The 22,561-nt window shown below is 43.4% G+C and overlaps 4 protein-coding genes across 4 annotated transcripts; all 4 read left to right on the forward strand.

Moving 5' to 3' along the window:
* The first annotated feature begins 11,859 nt into the window (after positions 1-11,859).
* On the forward strand, positions 11,860-18,194 carry LOC131138829 (alpha-1A adrenergic receptor-like). The gene is made up of 5 exons (XM_058088093.1): positions 11,860-12,609; positions 14,134-14,385; positions 14,471-14,861; positions 16,599-16,720; positions 17,312-18,194. The coding sequence occupies exons 1-5, from the start codon at positions 12,280-12,282 to the stop codon at positions 17,579-17,581; spliced, it is 1,365 nt and encodes a 454-aa protein (XP_057944076.1). The 5' UTR covers positions 11,860-12,279; the 3' UTR covers positions 17,582-18,194.
* Positions 18,195-18,469: 275 nt separating this feature from the next.
* Positions 18,470-19,790, forward strand: LOC131138324 (histone H1-like). Its single transcript, XM_058087150.1, has one exon. It carries the CDS (start codon positions 18,992-18,994, stop codon positions 19,628-19,630), a length of 639 nt encoding a protein of 212 aa, XP_057943133.1. The 5' UTR covers positions 18,470-18,991; the 3' UTR covers positions 19,631-19,790.
* A 555-nt stretch (positions 19,791-20,345) lies between these two features.
* On the forward strand, positions 20,346-21,532 carry LOC131138326 (histone H3). The gene has a single exon (XM_058087152.1). The coding sequence runs from the start codon at positions 20,363-20,365 to the stop codon at positions 20,771-20,773; it is 411 nt and encodes a 136-aa protein (XP_057943135.1). The 5' UTR covers positions 20,346-20,362; the 3' UTR covers positions 20,774-21,532.
* Positions 21,533-21,650: 118 nt separating this feature from the next.
* LOC131138325 (histone H2B 1/2-like) lies at positions 21,651-22,551 on the forward strand. Its single transcript, XM_058087151.1, has one exon. The coding sequence runs from the start codon at positions 21,690-21,692 to the stop codon at positions 22,056-22,058; it is 369 nt and encodes a 122-aa protein (XP_057943134.1). The 5' UTR covers positions 21,651-21,689; the 3' UTR covers positions 22,059-22,551.
* Positions 22,552-22,561: the final 10 nt, after the last annotated feature.

Genomic DNA, 22,561 nt, shown 5'->3' on the forward strand with positions numbered 1-22,561 from the left:
GTCCTCTCTGTGTGTAAAACAGCAGCTTGCACCAACTAAGATGCCTGACTGAGAAGGTAACATTACAATATTCCGTATATGGTTATTTGAATCTGTAAATGGCAGTTTAGCCTTTTGTTAAGTTTTATTGATTTAAAAGAGTTGGATAATGGAGTTCCTCAACAGTATCCCTTTGTGAGGAAAAAGATTTAGGTTTAGGTTAGGTTTCAAGACACAGATGAATAAATACTTGTATTAAAAACTAAGTTGATTTTGAGTGTTTTGTTTTAAAAAAATCAACAAATATTGTCAAGCAGCTTTGTAGTTTAGACTAATGTGCACGCAATCTGAAACCATTGTAATGATTTTAGATTTTGTATTGCTGCCATAATTGAAATAATTTCTGGATCTATTTCACAGAATATTGAAGGACGTTGATGCTCAAGAATTTGGTCTCAAAAGCTTAGACAAGGTAAGATCACAGTACAGCTGTTGAATGACACCAACATGGTTTAGTTATTCATTCATTCATTCATTTTCTATGTCGCTTATCCTCACTAGGGTGGGGGTATGCTGGGGGCGAGAGGCGGTGTACACCCTGGACTGGTGGCCAGCCAATCACAGGGCGCATATAGACAAACAACCATTCACACTCACATTCATACCTATGGACAATTTGGAGTCGCTAATTAACCTAGCATGTTTTTGGAATGTGGGAGGAAACCGGAGTACCCGGAGAAAACCCACGTATGCACAGGGAGAACATGCAAACTCCACAGAGATGCAACGGAGAATCGAACCCAGGTCTTTGGTTTAGTTATGAAATGTTTAATTTATTTCACAGGTACCTCAACCTGTGGATGTGTTGTATTTTTGTGCACCGTGATCAAGTATGTCCTTCCTTTTGATGACCACATATATAAACGGCCCCTCTGCCAAATGTTTTCATTCAATGTGGCTGGCAAGTATAACTGCAGCAGTACATGACACGTGTTGAACGATTTCACTGTTATTGTAAGTTAAGTTACAGTTCAGCACATTTTATTGTGTCTTTTAATTGTAATTATTTGCATAATTGTGAATGTAAAACAAATCTCCAATGATTTATAATGTTTTCTATTGTATTTCTAACTGCACTCATCACTGCTGGAAGTAAATACAGTGTTACTACAAATGTAGTAAAGGTGTGCAGAAGATGTGTTAAGATAATTTCATTTAATTCAAAGAAGGCCATCTTAAAAAAATACAACACAATCATATTAGAAAAGTGGTGTAGGTGGTAGCTTAAATCTCATGTAAATATTACTCATGAATTGCTCCAAATTAAGTAAGGGAAAACTAGTTAAACAATCCTGAAAAGTGAGTATATTTATATGGATTTTTAAGTAGATTCAAAGGTAGTTTTGAGTAAAATTTACTAGCAAACAGAGTCCCTTTTGTGTCTGTGACAGTAAATCTCCAGTAATGTTAAAGTGTATTTTTAATTTAAAAAATAATCCTCGCTGAGAAGTAAATTTTACTTGAATATTTCCCAAGTAAAAGTTACTTAGGAATTGTGCGTGCAATTTGTTACCTAGCTTTTCTCAAGTAAATGGCACTCCAAATTTTTTTCAGTGTACTCCGGTTTCCTCCAAAAACATGCTAGGTTAATTGGCGACTCCAAATTGTCCATAGGTATGAATGTGAGTGTGAATGGTTGTTTGTCTATATGTGCCCTGTGATTGGCTGGCGACCAGTCCAGGGTGTACCCCGCCTCTCGCCCGTGTGACAAATCAGGAAGCGGGGCAAACACTTTTTGCCACCACTGTACATGCTGTGAATCTTAAATGACTACTAAATCCTATTTTCATGACTTTGCCCCATCCTCAGAGCAAATGAAATAGTGAGTAATGAAGTTTTTTATGCAAAAGTGATAAGATCTCTTGGATGATCATTTGGGAGTGTTGTTGAGTGCCTCGCATCATGTTGATGAGCTGAATACTGATCAGCGTCGCTGTTGGCAGGAAACACTCAGCGTTAACAAGTGCACTTCTGCTCTTTTGTCCGCCCGCCCGCCCCCGTGTAATTAGCATTACACCGTTAGCAGTGCCAGCAGGTGTGCGTGGCCCGCCATGTTGTTAGCGGGGATGCTAATTTGGGCTGAAGTGGATGCGACATGGTATCCTAATAAAGAGACAAGAAGAAGGGATGGCAGATGGTGGTTAGAGGGAGAACAGGAGGCAGATAAATGGAGGAGGACAGACAGAGGACAAGTTTTATATCAGTGGATGCCATGGAAACAGGCATGTGTGAATGGCGCAAGGAGGGACATTTGTTATTGTTTTTAATGGCTTTCTGGGCGATGCCACGAGGGTACCAGTAATACCAAAGAGGAGCAATATAATAGAAGCGATAAAGGCAGAAATGGACTGCACTGTACTGACTGTTCAGCGCGGTATGATGAATAATAAAAGAAGAACATCAAGTACAAAGTGAGCCACTTTTAATTAGTAAGGAAGTCAGAACATTCTGATGTCCAAATTTTTTCCGCTGGGGGCTGAGTATAGAAAAATCAAAAGATGCTTTAGGTCAAAAAACATATGCTGCAGGCTACAGTTGCCCCCCCTCCCGCAGGTTCAGTGCACTGGTGTTTGTGCAGTACAGTACATCCCTGCCTATTTGCAGATTTTCCCCCTAAATAATTCATTTTTTTATGGAAACTTGATGCATTTATAGGTCCAGCACAAGCGCTGTCTCACAAGTCAACTCACTCAACATTTTCCATCAGGAAGATGCTTTGACGAGATGTGAAAACTATTGGAAGACAATCAGAGGATCAAGAAGACCTGGGTTTGAATCTCCGCTTGGGCATCTCTGTGTGTTTGCATGTTCTCCCCATGTGTGGGTTTTCTCCGGGTACTCCGGTTTCCGCCCAAAAACATGCTAGGTTAATTGGCGACTCCAAATTGTCCATAGGTATGAATGTGAGTGTGAATGGTTGTTTGTCTATATGTGCCCTGTGATTGGCTGGCGACCAGTCCAGGGTGTACCCCGCCTCTTGCCCCAAGACAGCTGGGATAGGCTCCAGCACCCCCGCGACCCTCGTGAGGAAAAAGCAGTAGAAAATGAATGATTGAATGAATAATTACAAGCTCCAAATTTTCTTTTTTTTTGTCTCACTCCCCTCTTCTTGCTTTTTCATATTGTCCAAATGTGCAAAGTGCATATTCTAGTAATTTATGAACTGGATCTCACTTGATAAGCACACTTTAACTGTCAAATCTAGTTACAAACAAATCAAAATACAGTTTGATTGTAGATACCATACGTGCAAATATACACACCCCTTAAATACATCCATGTTAAATAAAGACAGCTGGGATAGGCTCCAGCATACCCGTGTGGAAAATAGATGGATGGATGGACATACAATATGCTGGACTTTGAGGCAGGTAGAAAAAAAAAACAGTTACACTTCTTTACACTGATGGTTAACGTTTTACAGGCAGGGATTTTCAAGCACTTTACATCAAAAGTAAATGGCGCAGTCCAAAAAAATAACACAGCAGGTTCCAGGTCTAACAAAGCTGACTCAATAAATGTAACGCAATCCATGTGTTGCTTTTCCTTGTGCCGTTGACACGTTTTTTTTCTTCATGTCATTGCTTCTCAGAGGAGACAGAAGGCTAGTTGATGCTGTGTATACAGTGAAGAAAATAAGTATTTGAACACCCTGCTATTTTGCTATTTCTCCCACTTAGAAATCATGGAGGGGTCTGAAATTTTCATCGTAGGTGCATGTCCACTGTGAGAGAGATAAACTAAAAAGAAAAATCCAGAAATCACAATGCATGATTTTTTAACAATTTATTTGTGTGATACAGCTGCAAATAAGTATTTGAACACCTGTGTATCATCTAGAATTCTGACCCTGAAAGACCTGTTAGTCTGCCCATTAGAAGTCCACCTGCACTCCATGTATCATCCTGAATCAGATGCACCTGTTTGAGGTCGTTAGCTGCATAAAGACACCTGTCCACCCCATACAATCAGTAAGACTTTAACTTGTAACATGGCGAAGACCAAAGAGCTGTCCAAAGACACCAGAGACAAAATTGTACACCTCCACAAGGCTGGAAAGGGCTACGGAGCAATTACCAAGCAGCTTGGTGAAAAAAGGTCCACTGTTGGAGCTATCATTAGAAAATGGAAGAAGCTAAACATGACGGTCAATCTCAATCGGAGTGGAGCCCCATGCAAGATATCACCTCGTGGGGTCTCAATGATTCTAAGAAAGGTGAGGAATCAGCCCAGAACTACACGACAGGACTTGGTCAATGACCTGAAAAGAGCTGGGACCACCGTTTCCAAGGTTACTGTAGGTAATACACTAAGACGTCATGATGTGAAATCATGCATGGCACGAAAGGTTCCCCTGCTTAAACCAGCACATGTCAAGGCCCGTCTTAAGTTTGCATATGACCATTTGGATGATACAGAGGAGTCATGGGAGAAAGTTTTATGGTCAGATGAGACCAAAATAGAACTTTTTGGTCATAATTCCAATAAGCGTGTTTGGAGGAAGAAGAATGAAGAGTACAATCCGAAGAACACCATCCCTACTGTGAAGCATGGGGGTGGTAGCATCATGCTTTGGGGGTGTTTTTCTGCACATGGGACAGGACGAGTGCACTGCATTAAAGAGAGGATGACTGGGGCCGTGTATTGTGAGATTTTGGGGAACAACCTCCTTCCCTCTGTCAGAGCATTGAAGATGGGTCGTGGCTGGGTCTTCCAACACGACAACGACCCGAAGCACACAGCCAGGAAAACCAAGGAGTGGCTCCGTAAGAAGCATATCAAGGTTCTAGCATGGCCCAGCCAGTCTCCAGACCTGAACCCAATCGAAAATCTTTGGAGGGAGCTCAAACTCCGTGTTTCTCAGCGACAGCCCAGAAACCTGACTGATCTAGAGAAGATCTGTGTGGAGGAGTGGGCCAAGATCCCTCCTGCAGTGTGTGCAAACCTGGTGAAAAACTACAGGAAACGTTTGACCTCTGTAATAGCAAACAAAGGCTACTGTACCAAATATTAACATTCATTTTCTCAGGTGTTCAAATACTTATTTGCAGCTGTATCACACAAATAAATTGTTAAAAAATCATGCATTGTGATTTCTGGATTTTTCTTTTTAGTTTATCTCTCTCACAGTGGACATGCACCTACGATGAAAATTTCAGACCCCTCCATGATTTCTAAGTGGGAGAAATAGCAAAATAGCAGGGTGTTCAAATACTTATTTTCTTCACTGTATGGTATGTGCCATCTTTTGCAGAAAAACAAGCCCACGGCTACATCCTGTTGTTCAATCATGACAGTCAGTCAGACTCCAGCTGGACTTCATTCTTTCTTTCATTCGACCTCCTCCACCTGCTGCTCATCATCACCATTATTATAATCATCACAACTCAAACTAAAAGAGTCAGTCTGATCAAATAAATTGTCCATCGGTTTTAAAAATACATTCCCGGGCTGTTATTGTGTTACGGCTCAGTTAGCGAGTAAAGTCAATTCCTCCCTTTTGTGTGTGTGTGTGTGTGTGTGTGTGTGTGTGCGTGTGCGTGGAGTCGGGTCACGTTCTGAACTGCAGAGGCAGGTGAACTATTGCTGGATTCCTCACAGCGTCACTTTTATGTAATCAGTGACTAAATTGGTTCTAGCCCTGCTCGGAGACATAACTCCTCCACTAGACGCAGTGCTTGGGTGTAAAACACACATCAACACATTATAGATGAGATTCATATGTGTTGCAGTTTGACTGTCATGAATGTGATTTAGAAATTGAATAATAAATACATTCATGAATCACATAATACATGAAAATTAACTTCATCATTTTTGCCGGCCTCCATTTATTGCCAAGCCTGAAATGCGTTTATTTATTTTTTTTAATTGAATGTAAATTAAGCTGCACGGTGGAGGAGTGGTTAGCGCGCAGACCTCACAGCTAGGAGACCAGGGTTCAATTCCATCCTCGGCTATCTCTGTGTGGGTTTTCTCCGGGTACTCCGGTTTCCTCCCACATTCCAAAAACATGCTAGGTTAATTAGCGACTCCAAATTGTCCATAGGTATGAATGTGAGTGTGAATGGTTGTTTGTCTATATGTGCCCTGTGATTGGCTGGCCACCAGTCCAGGGTGTACCCTGCCTTTCGCCCCAAGACAGCTGGGATAGGCTACAGCGCCTCCCGCGACCCTCGTGAGGAAAAAGCGGTAGAAAATGAATGAATGAATGAATGTAAATTAAGCTGCACGGTGGAGAAGTGGTTAACGCGCAGACCTCACAGCTAGGAGACCAGGGTTCAATTCCACCCTCGGCTATCTATGTGTGGAGTTTGCATGTTCTCCCCATGTGTGGGTTTTCCCCAGGTACTCCGGTTTCCTCCCACATTCCAAAAACATGCTAGGTTAATTGGCGACTCCAAATTGTCCATAGGTATGAATGTGAGTGTGAATGGTTGTTTGTCTATATGTGCCCTGTGATTGGCTGGCAACCAGTCCAGGGTGTACCCCGCCTCTCACCCGAAGACAGTTGGGATAGGCTTCAGCACCTCCCGCAACCCTCGTGAGAAAAAAGCGGTAGAAAATGAATGAATGAATGTAAATTAAGCTGCACGGTGGGGAAGTGGTTAGCGCGCAGACCTCACAGCTAGGAGACCAGGGTTCAATTCCACCCTCGGCTATCTCTATATGGAGTTTGCATGTTCTCCGGTTTCCTCCCACATTCCAAAAACATGCTAGGTTAATTGGCGGCGACTCCAAATTGTCCATAGGTATGAATGTGAGTGTGAATGGTTGTTTGTCTATATGTGCCCTGTGATTGGCTGGCCACCAGTCCAGGGTGTACCCCGCCTCTCGCCCGAAGACAGCTGGGATAGGCTCCAGTACCCTCGCAACCCGCGTGAGGATAAGCGGTAGAAAATGAATTATGAATTAAGGTTAGTAGTAATGTGGGAAATGCGGGGTTGAGCCTCATATAATATACACACAATATTAAAATAGCTGCAACCACTATCCCGACAATAAAAAGCGTCCGTGGCTTCTTCATATTTCCCAGGATTGTTTCAGTGGTTCTTTTCTAAAACGGTGGATTCATTATCTGTAACTTGTCATTCCACCAGGCTGTGCTGTTAGTGCAATTACGTAAGCAGACGGCACTCAATGGCCGCCTAATAGCGCCTGGCTATTTATGTGCCATCTCATGACATCCAGTTGACATGCCCCTTACACTCAAACATGAATGAACCGCGGTGACCTCGCAATCATGGATCATTTATCTCCGATGCTTTTATGGAAGCGGTCATCACACTTCTTCTCGTCAGCCTAAAACAATTTTGTGCAGAAAAACTCCTCCTTTCACCTCATTCGCTCTCATCCTCAGCTTCCATCCATCAGCGGTCAAACTCCCACCAGCTGCCCGAGCGGCCGCTACTTGCCGCCATAACTCAGCTCCAGCTGGGACGGAGGAAGATAAACTGCCCCCGTGAGGGAAAAAACACAACAAATAACTTTCGCAGGGGAGTTTATCCAAGAACTTAGGCTTAGGCGTCTCTGCTGGGTGAGTAGAAGGAGTGAGAGTGTGCTATGAAAAATTGTAGTCGCGAGGTGCTGAACACAGGTATCTCCAAATTTGGTGCTATTTTTTTTCTCTATGTTTTATTCCAAAAATAGAAGTGTTTTGGGTTTAAAAATCCCACATGACACATCATTGACTTTTAAATGACGCTTTAACATCGTACATGTCCCTAGAGCCTGCTTTTGAGTGCTAGCCGTGAGAAAAATCTATCATCTCACTCACTTATTTGCTTCACTTTTGCATTTGAAATTCCAGAGTTTCATGACATCATGAAGAAAAACCGTCTTCCTCGAGGACATTCCGTCTCTGACTCACTCCCTGCGTATGCACACCACTTCAGAGGTCAGAATCATAAAACAAAAAGGCTTCGCTACACATCTTAATATAAAGCACGGAGCTCTGTCCGTCAACATTTGGGTCCTCCTGTCCCACTCCTTAATGCAAAGTTGTTGTATGTGAAATATGGCAGCTATTATGTTGAATAATGTGCACAGCTAGTGGTTAGCACGCAGACCTCACAGCTAGGAGACCAGGGTTCAATTCCACCCTCGGCCATCTCTGTGTGGAGTTTGCATGTTCTCCCCGTGCAAGCGTGTGTTTTCTCCGGGTACTCCGGTTTCCTCGCACATTCCAAAAACATGCTAGGTTAATTGGCGACTCCAATGAATGTGAATGGTTGTTTGTCTGGCTTTCTGGTTCTTCCAGTATCTGCACCTATTCAGCTGCATTTCTTGGGATTTCGAGGTTCCCGCGAAAAATGCGAATCTTAATGTATTATTATTATGTAGTATTATTATTATGTATTATAATGTACCACCCTCGGCCATCTCTGTGGAGTTTGCATGTTCTCCCCGTGCATGCGTGGGTTTTCTCCGGGTACTCCGGTTTCCTCCCACATTCCAAAAACATGCTAGGTTAATTAGCGACTCCAAATTGTCCATAGGTATGAATGTGAGTGTGAATGGTTGTTTGTCTATATGTGCCCTGTGATTGGCTGGCGACCAGTACAGGGTGTACCCCGCCTCTCGCCCAAAGACAGCTGGGATAGGCTCCAGCACCCCCCGCGACCCTCGTGAGGAAAAAGCGGTAGAAAATGAATGAATGTGCACAATAGGGCTTCTGGGAGACACCCTTTCTGACCCTATACGGCCCGCAACTTGCATGTTGCTCACCAGATGTCCAAAAAAATCAGTAGTCAATATTTGGGAGTTATTTTACTTACAGAAATGCATCTGTAAGAGTAGAAAAAGAGAAAAAAATCCACTCTCACAAGCTAATAAAAGGAGGAATGTCCTGATGAATGTTTCTGAGTCTCTCATGTCAGACAGGCAGCGTTATTTTTGCAAAATTTTCTGGAATGCATGGCTGAAATTTTCGGTGACATGCTGCCATGTTTATCCCTCCCCGCAGTTAATAAGTCGAGGTCACGGCGCTGACGTTTTAATGTTCATTCCATATTCTGTGGAATGTGTTGACTTCTTTTTTTTTTTTTTTTAAAGTCATCCTCACGTGAGCGCCAAAGATCGTATGTTTAAATTACTTTGTCTCAATCAAAACCCCAAACGGATCGTCCCTCCGCCGCTGCTCCTTCTATGGAAGCAAGATTCATCCGTGCCTCTCCGCCAGGTTAAAGGTCACCGCGGAGACACATGTAAGGGACGTCACCTCCGACAAGACGATCTGCCCGGTGGAAATGGCAACTTTGTACTCCACTTTGCTGTAACAAACATTCGTTAATGGCTTCAAACGTAAACAGAATAAAGCTGTAAAAGCTCTGTATTTGTGTGTGTGTGTGTGTGTGTATGTGTGTGTGTGTGCAAGCCAGTCTGTTCTCTCAGGTTGCTCTCTTGTAACTTCCAGTCCCATAAAAAATAAATAACTGAATCTATAACTGAACGCTAGACCTCAAAAGGTGAAAGTGTCCATCAACACCATGAAATAAATTGAAAAACCCACTGCACCATCATCATTAGATCATTTCTTAAACATAGCAGATATTACTTTTTATATATTTAGATGTATTTATTAGGGTCCTTGTAATTAGGCTGTGGACGAGTGGTTACCACACAGGCCTCACAGCTAGGAGACCCGATTTCAATTCCACCCTCAGCCATCTCTGTGCGGGTTTTCTCAGGGTACTCCGGTTTCCTCCCACATTCCAAAAAACATGCTAGGTTAATTAGCGACTCCAAATTGTCCATAGGTATGAATGTGAGTGTGAATGGTTGTTTGTCTATATGTGCCCTGTGATTGGCTGGCGACCAGTCCAGGGTGTACCCCGCCTCTCGCACTAAGACAACTGGGATAGGTTCCAGCATGCCCCCGCGGCCCTCATGAGGATAAGCGGTACAAAATGAATGAATGAATGAATGTTATAACTATCCTGTCCCGTTTCGATCGTTGGTTGGGGGTACTAAAAGTGCACCGAATCTCACCAAAATTGGCACATGCACTCAGACTGGCGAACAATTTTATATTTTGGTGATCCGGGACCCGCAGCTCTAGAACTCATTGGGAACCGGAGCTCCAAAAGTCATTGGGAACTGGGCCACATTCACTTTGCTACACTTTGTTTTGTCATTGTCATTTGTCAACTGTTTGTCAAAAGTGGGTGGTAAGGTGTGAATGTTGCCAATGATGATTCGCTGGAGTGAGAATTCTGACCTACGTGCAGTTCATACTTTCCACCACACGATGGAACTGTTGAAGGAATACATGCATTACGGTATCTTCATTGCATTAATGGTTTATTTGATCTGAGTTATATTAAAGGCGGCAGAGGAAAACACAAACCAGATAAGTACAAAAGCAGTGCAAAAGAAATTACAAAAAGTCCGAGTGACGGATGGAGATTATGCTCGGTATCAGCAAAAAAAATACAATATCAGTATTTTTCCCGATCATTCACTTGACTACTTTGAGATGTATCAACAGAATAGTCTTTTATATATATATATATAATTTATGCAAATATTTGATGATGAATCAGCTACCTATTAAACATCAACAGCAACTATAAGCTGCATATATAATTGCATTAATTCAAAGGTGTTACCACAGGAACACAGTCATGGGAACATGCTGATACAGATGACTCACATGCTTGGATTATTTTCTCTAACTGGTTTTTGGTGTGATGTATGTACAATATAACATTAGGTAACCCTGCGTCTGATAATTTAATTCAATGGAAAAAATGTACCTGTAATAAGATAATGTGTTTGGGGTGAGCTTCGCCGCTGCAAAGCACAACCCCTTAATGATTGATCGTTGTACTAAATCTCATTGGAATGTACAGGTGTGCCTATAGTGAAAGTGATGCATGAAAAATATATTCAATTATGATGATAAGTTCTGTCCGCAGCTGGTAAGTTGAGCTGCATCCAAAGTGTTTTCTTTGGCCTATGGCATTGAATAGGTGAACAAACACATATGCACACACACACACACACACTGAGCGACATTTCCTGGTAGTGTGTTTTGGCATTTTTATCAAACAGGCAGAAGCACCTTGAGGTTCTTTATGACGCGTTTGATAAATGAGGGGCGAGCTGCTATCAGCGAACACACTCTGAGGGGTAAACTAAAAGTAAACACCACCGCGGGGGTGACGATTAGCCAAGCTGAACCTGCTGCTGACTTCACTATAGTAAAGATGGTCCCTTGCACCAAATGCCGATTGGAGGAAGCAATTGTCATCCATAAGAGAAATCACAGACTCTCAAAATGTCAGACTGCATTGCTTTGGTGAGCTAGCAAAACCGGCCATACCTGTCAACCCTCCCAGTAATTTCACCTTCTTTTTGATCAATAATGACGATGGATAATGACACAAAAAGGAACATTAAGTACAGATTAAGTCTTAAAAGACTTATGATGCAAGATGGTTAAATATGATTGATATTCTTAGCTGGGTTTGGAAACAACCTCTTCCTGTAGGAAACAATGGCAAAACAAATAGTTAAACTGTGGCCACAATGAAAGCTCTGTCCAGGCTGCTCAGTAGTAACTATAAATTTCACATTTTTTGGTTTTGATGCTTATTAATTATAGAGCGTTCCCCATGTTATTACTTAATAAAATGTGCTTTGTGCGGTGAATAAACTGTTTAACATGCAGATGGTTTGACTCTGGAACAGACTATTTCAATTTCCATTATTTCCTATGGGAGATTGATGATTATTAATGGAGAACACAGGATGTGTAAGCAAAAGGGTTAAACCTAATGCAAATGTCTCTTCGAACATGCACACTGGAGAGAAGGATGCTGCAGGTTGTCTCTCAGTCTTTGTCTTTTTTTACCCATCTCTCTTCTGGAACTTTCCCACATTAAAACACTTTGGACCATAAAAGGACACAAGGCTCAGTGACCCGCCACTGAATGAGCAGTTTGGGCCGAGGAGGAGCTCCAACAGCCGGCGAGGAGGTTGACTGATTGTCCGGAGAAAGGGACAGGAACATCCACTTGCTGCTGCAGTATAATCAGCAAACCATCTCACAAGAGTGCTTCTTTTATGGATATAACACCAAAATAAGAGGATTTGTCACTTATCTGCTCATATTTTTGAGGGAATAAAACACATTTTGACATTTTTTTTCTGTTTCACAAGTGTAACACAGTTTACACTTTTTTGTGGTTAGATTTGGACATTTTTACTGACCGACCAGGCGGAGCTCAATGCACCATGAGCCTGTGGACGAACGCCTCCACCGCGGATGCTATTACCGGAATTCAGGCGTCTCTCACGGACTCAAACTCCACGTCGAACCGTACCGACACGTCCCCCTATCGCGGCAAACCCGGCGCCGCCCCGCTGGACCTGAGCCGGGCGGTGCCGGTGGGAATGGTGCTGGCCTCGTTCATCACATTCGCTATAGTGGGAAACTTGCTGGTTATCCTGTCGGTGGTGTGTAACCGACACCTGCGGATCCCCACCAACTACTTCATCATAAACCTGGCCATCGCGGACCTGCTGCTCAGCACCACCGTGCTGCCTGTGTCAGCCACTCAGGAGGTAAGTGATGGCTGTTAAGTTAATACATTTACTATACATTTACTACCAGGCTAAGAAGGAAGTCTAGAAGTAGAGAGGCAAAGAGATAAAATATAACAAATATTTAGTTTTGATTAAGTGATGGCAAATTGTAAATGAACAAACCAAGGTTCAAATTTATTTGTAGTTTTTTTTACGTAACCAAGGTGTTTTTTTTACTCACTTTATTGTGAGGTAACAGCTTCTGTTACGTCATATGTAAATGATATGTAAATAAACCAATGCCATCGAGATCAGCCAATGGCTGCTTTTCTTACTGAGGTGTTGGCAAACACTTACGACTTTCCTGGCTGTTTTGATGCTAAAGTTTAGCTAGGTGATGTCTGAAATGTCACAGTTAGTGAAATGGACATCACACGAAAGTTAATGTGTGTCGAATGTCTGTTTGAGAAGCACAGTCTCTGCTTGGCTCATCAGTATTCCTGTGTTACATTTGCAACATGAAGACAAAAAGAAGCACATTTCTAAATCTGTCTCGAGCTGGCTATCCTCACAAGATGGGTGCTCGGGCAAGAAGAGTGAGGAAACCAAGACGCCCACGATCACTCTGAAGGAGCTGAGAGCTTGAGTGGCCCAGATGGGAGAGACTGTACATGCAAGTGTTCTTCGCCAGTTGTAGCCGTATGAGAGAGTGACAAAGAGAAAGTCTCGCTTTGGAATATGCCCAAACAAAGGTGGTAGGATCATATTTTAGGCATTCAGCTTCTGATTCTTCAGATGAGCAATAAGATTTTATGCTAATTTTCAGTGTGACCGTTTCATTACCTATTTCTAGTAATAACATTAACATACACTGTATAAAGGGGGTGTCAAAAAGTCAGCCCAATGTTAGCTGATGTATGCTAGGTTAGTTGAAGAAAACATTGACACCTTAGCTTTGTGTAGTCTGTTTAACCCTTGTATTATTCATTCATTCATTCATTCATTCATTTTCTACCGCTTTTCCTCACGAGGGTCGCGGGGGGTGCTGGAGCCTATCCCAGCTGTCTTCGGGCGTGAGGCGGGGTACACCCTGGACTGGTGGCCAGCCAATCACAGGGCACATATAGACAAACAACCATTCACACTCACATTCATACCTATGGACAATTTTGGAGTTGCCAATTAACCTAGCATGTTTTTGGAATGTGGGAGGAAACCGGAGTACCTGGAAAAACCCACGCATGCACGGGGAGAACATGCAAACTCCACACAGAGATGGCAAGAAATGAGGAAAAGTCACAAAATTTCATGAAGAAAAAGAAAGGATAACCAGTACTTTGGTCAACACAAAAACTGAATCAGGTCACCTAGCTGATGTTTTTGGAATGTGGGAGGAAATCGGAGTACCCGGAGAGAACCCACGCAGATGGGGAGAACATGCAAACCTCACACAGAGCGGGGAATTGAACCCAGGTCTTCCCGAGGGATAGTTCAATGTTCTACTGTTTGTAGAAACGAGCCAAACTAATGGAGAAAAGACTGACCTATGGCCGATGTCTGCAGGTTCTGGATTACTGGGTCTTTGGCCGGATCTTTTGCGACATTTGGGCGGCGGTGGACGTCCTGTGCTGTACAGCGTCCATCATGTCGCTGTGCGTCATCTCCATCGACCGCTACATTGGTGTTCGATACCCACTGCAATACCCAGTGATTGTGACAGAGAAACGGGCGCTGCTCGCCATGTTGGGTGTCTGGATCCTGGCTATTGTTATCTCCATCGGTCCTCTGCTTGGATGGAAGCAGCCACCTTCTCAGGTAGGCGGTTTCCTTCATGCTAAAGACGCTAAAACAAACATGTTGATTCAAAACATGTGCTCGTTTTGTACACTCCCTCCTGCAGGATGACACAGAGTGCGTGATCACAGAGGAGCCGTTCTACGCCCTTTTCTCCTCACTGGGCTCCTTCTACATCCCTCTGGCCGTCATCCTGGCCATGTATTGCCGCGTCTATGTGGTGGCCAAGCGCACCACCAAGAACCTGGAGGCCGGTGTGATGAAAGAGCATCAGCAGGACTCCAATGAGCTCACCCTCAGGATCCACTGCAGGAACCAGCAGATCCAGGACATGTGTGCTCCCTCCAAAGGTGGAGGGGGGTCATCGGCCGGACGCAGCACACTGACCGTCAAGCTGCTCAAGTTCTCCCGGGAGAAGAAGGCAGCCAAGACGCTCGGCGTGGTGGTGGGGATGTTCATCTTGTGCTGGTTGCCGTTCTTCTTGATTCTTCCTATCAGTATGTGCTTACATCTCATCTTATCAGTATCTAGTCGATTCTGATCCCTGGGGGCTAACGTCAGCATGTAAGGCCATGATACAGTAAATGTTATCAGCGTTTGGATTTTAAAGAAAATTTTCCCATGGGAAAATAATGGAAATTGAATTAATCCGTTCCTGTGTCAAAGTGCCGCCATCGTTATCTTTATTAAGTGTACACACTGCAAAAGTAAGATGAAATATTGAAAAAACAAGGACAAAAGTAGGCAATCTTGACTAAAAAGACCAATATGTACTAAAATATGAGTTCTATTATGTAAAATACAGTAGAACCTTGGTTAGCATCCGCCCCGGTTAGCATTTTGTTTGGTTAATGTTGCAAATTTTCGCCACAATATTTCATTTAAAATCGTTTTCTGCATGCTAAACTATAAAAACATGCTTTGTGTTAACGCTTCGGTCAGAACTTTTGGAATAAATTAATGCTGCTAACCAAGTTCCATTGTACACGCAACAATCTGCCCACAGGACAAGACAAATTGACAACGCACTGCTGCCGGGCGTTCAAATGTTAAAAGTACCACTGTAATGGATCACATCTGGTTCTGTTTTAGGCCCCAGACAGACTCCTTTTTATTAAATGCAAAACCATTTAAAACTTCAGATAATATAACTGCCATAAGCTTACCATTACATAAACATACTGCACTTTGGGAAAGAGTTTAATGATAACAAAAAAAAAATCAAATTTAGTGATGCATATTTTAGACGTGCACTCGTAGAAAAAACATTTAAAAGTACGCCACATGCACTCAAATGTCCAAACAGACCACACGGGTTTAAAAATGCAATATTACTGTGACAAATACGATGCTAGATGGCAAAATCTTTACTGTTATTGACATTTTCAACCAGTCTGCAGGAGCTTTAGCTGTGATATGACCTCCGCAGTTAAAAGTGCTGAGTCGCTCTGCTTTTGCAGCTTTTTTGCTGAGTCATGAAACTGCACTTCAGGCTCAATAAAACTCTGAAGTTTCCACCATTAAAAAAAAAAAGCAGCATTAAAGAAAAGAATGTGCATTACCGCTTTTATGACTTAAAGTAAATTAGAAAGAGTGAATCCTCTGTCATGCTATTACTGTTAGCATAGTGCTTGTTGCATAAGAACCCCCTGGAGGAGCCTGGTCACTGATGATGTTTACATGGAGGACAAGACTGCGAAAATAGAACCATCCTGCACGGAAAAAAAAAGAGGAAAAGAATTGCCAAACTTGGAGGACGGATGACAGTGATGCATTATGGGAAGATGCCACACGATGTTCTTATCGTTCACACCGCTTCTTCATATATAGTCAAGAGATATCAGGCGGCGATACAGGATGGCCTTACAAGTCCATGTCAGGGGGATTAATACATCTTGCAGGAGATCTGTTATCTAGGACAAATACGAATCCCCGTCGCACACAATCCCCCGACGAATCCTCGGAAATCCCACGAGAACACGAAGATCGCCTACCTCACCTGGGGTCACAGATGGCTTAGACTCCACAGACAAACATCCAAAGTGGATGGAGATGAGCAGGGAGGATGATAGCTACTGCTGCCCCTTGGTGGTCAGCGCTCTTCCCTGCACCCCAATCTGACTTATTAAGCCACAAAAACACTATACATTACACTATAACACTATATATATATATATATATATATATCTCAGTTATACATGGTTTCAACTGACTGTTTTGTTTTGTGTGCTTAGGCTCCTTCAACAGAAACCTGCGTCCTCATGAAACTTTCTTCAAGGTCATTTTCTGGCTGGGATACTTCAATAGCTGCCTGAACCCCATCATTTACCCCTGCTACAGTCGTGAGTTTAAACAGGTACGATCCCTTGAAAGTGCATAACGGGAATAATAGTGTGAACACTGGAAGCACTGGTCAGGTCACAGTCGATACTTGGAAAATTTGTATAGCCAGGGCTGTCAAAATGTCCAAATCCAATATAAATATGCCGGAATGTCACCATTGCGGCTTCATTTTAGGCGATAGTATCATAGCAGTAACACAGGTGGTAAGAGAGGTGATGTCTAATTATCTGATTGTGTACTTGTCGGACAGTGACAGTGGCTACTTTGACCCCCGCATTCTATTTTGGTGCCAAAACAACCACCTGGAAAAAAAGGGTGAAAACAGCCAGGGTGACGATACATTCACTGAAATGGAGGTAAATACTGTACTGATAACTATCAGTACAGACAAGTATTGACTACTGAAGAATACCTTAGCACTGCAGTAGCTGTACTACGTTTGTACTCTTGCCACTACACTATTAGAACAGCACATATTTTGTACAAAAACCGCATTGTTGTCCAATAATACACTGACAGCAATGAACTGAGGATGGCGCTACTACTTGGGACACTGCTACCATCACAAAACCTACCAAATTGACCTCCTTGTTTTGATCTTCAGGCCTTCATACGCATCCTCCGCTGTCGCTGGAAGCGAAAACGCCAGGGCTGGCAGGCTTACTACAACTACCGTTGCCAGCAGGGCTCCAACAACTCCACCTCTTTCCTGAACGGAAGCCAGCAGACGCTGTCCTCCGTTACCCACAGTCCACGCTGCGTCGCCCCCAAGCCTTGCCCACCGGCCTGGTCTTCTAACACCGGCCAGAACCTACTACCTGCTGGCCCGGCCTCCACGCTCACCCATGAAGACCAGAGCGTGAAAAAGCAGTAAGCAGAGAGCAACAGGTGTTTGTGAGTGTGTGTGTAAAACAAGCATGTGGAAAATAGACTTCCTATAGACTGACATGACACAGCGGTTGCTGTTCATCTGTGATGATGTCATCTGGGAGGTGTTTGTATTTTAAGATGATTATATTTATTAAATGATGCTTCCTTGGACTTAAATGCTGTATAAAGAATGTTTTTTTTGTTGCCAGAAAGAGCTGCCGGATCTCTGGTGACAACAATAACATGCATATCTAATTTGGGTGGTCTTAAAAACTGTGAACTTTATCAATGTTTTTGGGTTTTTTTTATTAAAATTGTCATGATTTATGAATGGATTTGACTCATTTCAGCACTGGTTTGGTGCATAATGAGATGTGTTAATGTAACACTTGCTTAACTCAAAGACAGATTCAGTAATATCAGTGAGGATTACCAATAATTTATATGTGATCATAACACCTTATTTATTGGTCAGTGCATTTAAATTGTTAAAATAGGCACATTAGGCCTCACTCAATTAAGTATTTACATCTGAGGTTACAAGACTAACATTTAACCTGTGGTTTTGTCCAGTGTGATCTCGAGTTGTCTTTCTGACATGTACCATACAAACTTCTCTTATAATAAACACTTTGAATTTATTGGGTTTTCTTTTTTAATTGTCATTTTAATTACTTTTATAGCTTAAAATGAACACATGCATACAATCTAATCACTCAGTGTGCTAATGCAAAAATCATGCCACAAATTCACGGGACAGCAGCCCACGGTTGTTTTAGTTGAGGTGATTTTTTTATTCATAAAAGCATGTTTTTACCCGTTTTATGTTCAAAGTGTGGATAAAGACGATGCATCTTTGACAGGTGATCCATGTGTGCCAGGGTGTAACCGCCCGCAGCCACCGCGAGAAACCCTGTGTTTGCTTCCGTCTAGATTTTCACCAAAAAAAGACAAACGCATTCAGTTGGTGTGATGTTTTTTGTTTTAACCTAAGCTCAGATGTCTCTTTTACCAAGAGAGCCTGTGTCACATTTACTTCGACTCAATTTTAGATGTTTTAAAGGACGAAAGATAAAGAAAAGTAGCCGTGGATGGCGCCGAGCGACTCACTGCCAGCGAGGTTTGGAGGCTCAAGTAAAAAAAGTAGCACGATTTCGGCGATGCAAGCGGCATGAAACTGAAGTTTAGGGGGTTTTCTTGCCGTTTAAGTAAAAAATGTGTTGGGAAATGTTTGTTTTCTGTGTAGTTTTGGGGCAAAATGTGGAGGAGAAAACACAAACGTAAGCCCACATTTCCACCAGAGAGCAGAGCGGAGCTGATGTTGACTCTCTACGGTTCTCATGTGCCTTATAAGTCCCGCCTCCTGAAGTGTAGTTGACAACTAGTCTCCAACGACGTGTAGACGACAGCAAACATGGCAGAAGAAGCACCAGCAGCTGCAGGGCCGTCAAAAGCCCAGGCTAAACCCACAAAGAAGAAGACGGCGGCGGCGTCTAAAGGCAAGAGGGACGCCCTCAGTCTCCCCAAGCTGATCGTCCAGGTGGTCGCCGAGTCCAATGAGCGCAAGGGAACATCGGTTGCTGCGATCAAGAAGGCTCTGGGCGGCAAAGATGTCGATGTGGTTAAATCCAACAAGCGGATCAACACCGCTCTGGTCAACTTGGTGACGAACGGAGTCCTGTCTCAGACTAAAGGCATCGGCGCTTCCGGCTCTTTCAAGGTGGCTAAGAAGGAGAGTGAGCCCAAGGCAAAGGTAGCAAAGAAGCCCGCAGCTAAGAAGACACCCACCAAGAAGAAGGCGCCAGCGGCCAAGAAGCCTGCTAGCAAGCCCAAGAAAACCACCACCCCTAAGAAGGTGAGGTCCTCCGCGAAGAAGACAAAGGCCAGTCTCGCTAAGAGTCCAGCGAGGCCAAAGTCCGCCGCAAAGAAGCCCAAGACTCCAGCCAAGAAGACAGCTGCCAAAAAGGCTCCTGCTAAGAAAGCTCCAGCTAAGAAGGCAGCGCCCAAAAAAGCTGCAGCTAAGAAGGCTGCACCCAAGAAGTCCAAGAAGTGAATGGAATGACATTCATTCTCATCTTGCTTCAACCAAAGGCTCTTTTAAGAGCCACCACAACATCCACTTAAGAGCATTTCCCTCTCTGGTATCTCGTTATGTTCTATACAGTATGTGACTATTTAAGTTTGTCTCGTCATAATGAATACATATTGACAAAGCTCATGTGTGCATACATACAGTACACACACAATGAAAGCTCATGCATACATACAGGCATTTATTTTTATTACATACTAGCTTTGGTCTAAAAAATAATAGCCATACCTAAATATATAAATGATAGCTTAGCTGTCATTGGCGGCCAATGTTTACAATCCAGACAATACTTTAGGCTACTAAAGTACCAACTAAAAACAACCATATTAGCGCTAATATGTACTGATTCGATGCTGGACGTTTGACTTGGGTATATATTTTATTTATTTGTGTATATAGTGTTGTAAAACAGTAAGAATTTCTTCATAATGATTTCATTGAAGCGGGTCTTGTGAATGTTTATGATTTTCCCAGGGATTGGAGCGCTCATTTCAAAATTTTCCCTCCAAAAAATTGATTGGCTCATTTCAAAACACTGTCCTCCAATAGGTCGTCAGTTACGGAGCGCGTGACCCTCCCACTCGACCAATCAGCGTCGCCGTGGCGCCACAGCCCTGCTATAAAGCTGCTGCTCCTGGCGTCATTTGTCACATTGCTTCGACTGAATAAGTAAACGCTCAGTCTTACGTGAAGATGGCCAGAACAAAGCAAACCGCTCGTAAGTCCACCGGAGGCAAAGCTCCCAGGAAGCAGCTGGCCACCAAGGCTGCCCGCAAGAGTGCACCGGCCACCGGTGGCGTCAAGAAACCTCACCGTTACAGGCCCGGCACCGTGGCCCTGAGAGAGATCCGTCGTTACCAGAAGTCCACCGAGTTGCTGATCCGCAAGCTGCCCTTCCAGCGCCTCGTCAGGGAGATCGCTCAGGACTTCAAAACCGACCTGCGTTTCCAGAGCTCGGCCGTCATGGCGCTGCAGGAGGCCAGCGAGGCTTACTTGGTGGGTCTCTTCGAGGACACCAATCTGTGCGCCATCCACGCTAAGAGAGTCACCATCATGCCCAAAGACATCCAGCTGGCTCGCCGTATTCGCGGAGAGCGTGCTTAAGCGACCCCCGACTTTCATCCAACCAACGGCTCTTTTAAGAGCCACCAAACCCGCCTTTGAAGAGCTATAACCTTTGTTTTCTTAACATCATCACATATTGATGGTTATGCAACGCATAATACTGTTAGTTCAATGTCCCTTAATTGCGTCCCACATCGAATATGAAACAGACTAGCAAACACTCGCCTCATCTTTATTACACGTATTCTATTCACAAAGTCACAATCACTGCTTTCATACCCCATTAAAACGGCGCCACTTACTTATTCTGTTATTAAACCCTCTTCCCACACAAGTCAAAGCTTGGTAGACACGTGACACAATCCACCCAATCCCGTTTCAGCGTCAGCACATATATATTTGCATAGGCGGCATTTGAAGAGCTATAACCTTTGTCATCGCACATTCATAAATGCATAAGCATAATAACGTTCATTCAGTATTCACAATGAGGCCATTTATAACAGACGCACATGTGCATACAGTGTCTCAACCGGCAACCACTGATAGTAAAACTTCCTAACGTGTATCAACCAAGTTGTCACGTCATATTAAGCACTCGTTCGTAGGTAGTCAATATTAAAAACAATGGCCATTTGTGCACGACTGTACTTTCATTTTAAAAGCAGGGACCCTACTTCCCACGTCGAATATGAAACACTAGCCTGGTCTTTCTTACACGTATTCTATTCGCAAAGTCACAATCACTGTTTTCATACCCCATTAAAACGGCGCCACTTATTTAATCTGTTGTTAAACCCTCCTCCCACACAAGTCAAAGCTCGATAGACACGTGACACAATCCACCCAATCACATTTTAGCGTCAGCACATAAATATTTGCATAGGCGGCCTATAAATTCATCATTGGGGCTGCTCTTCCTTATACTACTTTGAACTCTCACAAAGCAGCAGCCATGCCCGATCCGGTCAAAGCCCCCAAGAAAGGCTCTAAGAAAGCCGTCTCCAAAGCCACCAAGACCGGCAAGAAGAAGAGGAGAACCAGGAAGGAAAGCTACGCCATCTACGTCTACAAGGTCCTCAAGCAGGTCCACCCGGACACCGGCATTTCTTCCAAGGCCATGAGCATCATGAACTCCTTCGTGTCCGACATCTTCGAGCGAATCGCCGGGGAGGCTTCTCGCCTGGCGCATTACAACAAGCGCTCCACCATCACCTCCAGGGAGATCCAGACGGCCGTTCGCCTGCTCCTCCCCGGAGAACTGGCCAAACACGCCGTCTCCGAAGGCACCAAAGCCGTGACCAAGTACACCAGCTCCAAGTGAACACTCACTTGGCTACTCAAAGGCCCTTTTCAGGGCCACCCACATCTCTAACTGGGCAATCTTCCACACATGTTTTCTTATAATATAGATAACATCTCATTCAAAATTGTGGCTGTGTATGTCGATCCCATGATAAGTGTCTGTACTTTTGATATCAATATAGTGCAGTAATATTGTATTACAATCTACTATTGTAAGGACTTTATCTACATGTTTATACACAGTTAGCAACAGTGGCATTTAGTATTGCATTTAGTGGTGAAAACTAGCTCTCTTTTAGCTTGGCTCACTAGAAACGGCCTGCATTTTTGTAGACAAAGTTCACTGGTCTCTTTAATATTGGCAGAATATTTCTTTGGCATCTATTAAGGATGAGCTGCGTTCAAATATATCCTAAGTAACCTCAAATACCAGTGGAGCTGACAAAGCATTTGTTTATTTTGCCACCTCATGGATGAAAGCAAGCCATTCTAATAAAGTGGAAGATCAGTCATCTCGCTAAG

This window comes from Doryrhamphus excisus, chromosome 11 (genome assembly GCF_030265055.1).
Source record: "Doryrhamphus excisus isolate RoL2022-K1 chromosome 11, RoL_Dexc_1.0, whole genome shotgun sequence".
NCBI lineage: Eukaryota > Metazoa > Chordata > Actinopteri > Syngnathiformes > Syngnathidae > Doryrhamphus > Doryrhamphus excisus.

Bases quoted from the DNA above. Each gene is read 5' to 3' on its own strand.
- LOC131138326 (XM_058087152.1), top strand. From the start codon at position 20,363: ATGGCCAGAACAAAGCAAACCGCTCGTAAGTCCACCGGAGGCAAAGCT.
- LOC131138324 (XM_058087150.1), top strand. From the start codon at position 18,992: ATGGCAGAAGAAGCACCAGCAGCTGCAGGGCCGTCAAAAGCCCAGGCT.
- LOC131138829 (XM_058088093.1), top strand. From the start codon at position 12,280: ATGAGCCTGTGGACGAACGCCTCCACCGCGGATGCTATTACCGGAATT. The intron at 12,610-14,133 runs GTAAGTGATGGC...CGATGTCTGCAG, and splicing joins CTGTGTCAGCCACTCAGGAG to GTTCTGGATTACTGGGTCTT. The intron at 14,862-16,598 runs GTATGTGCTTAC...TTGTGTGCTTAG, and splicing joins CTTCTTGATTCTTCCTATCA to GCTCCTTCAACAGAAACCTG.
- LOC131138325 (XM_058087151.1), top strand. From the start codon at position 21,690: ATGCCCGATCCGGTCAAAGCCCCCAAGAAAGGCTCTAAGAAAGCCGTC.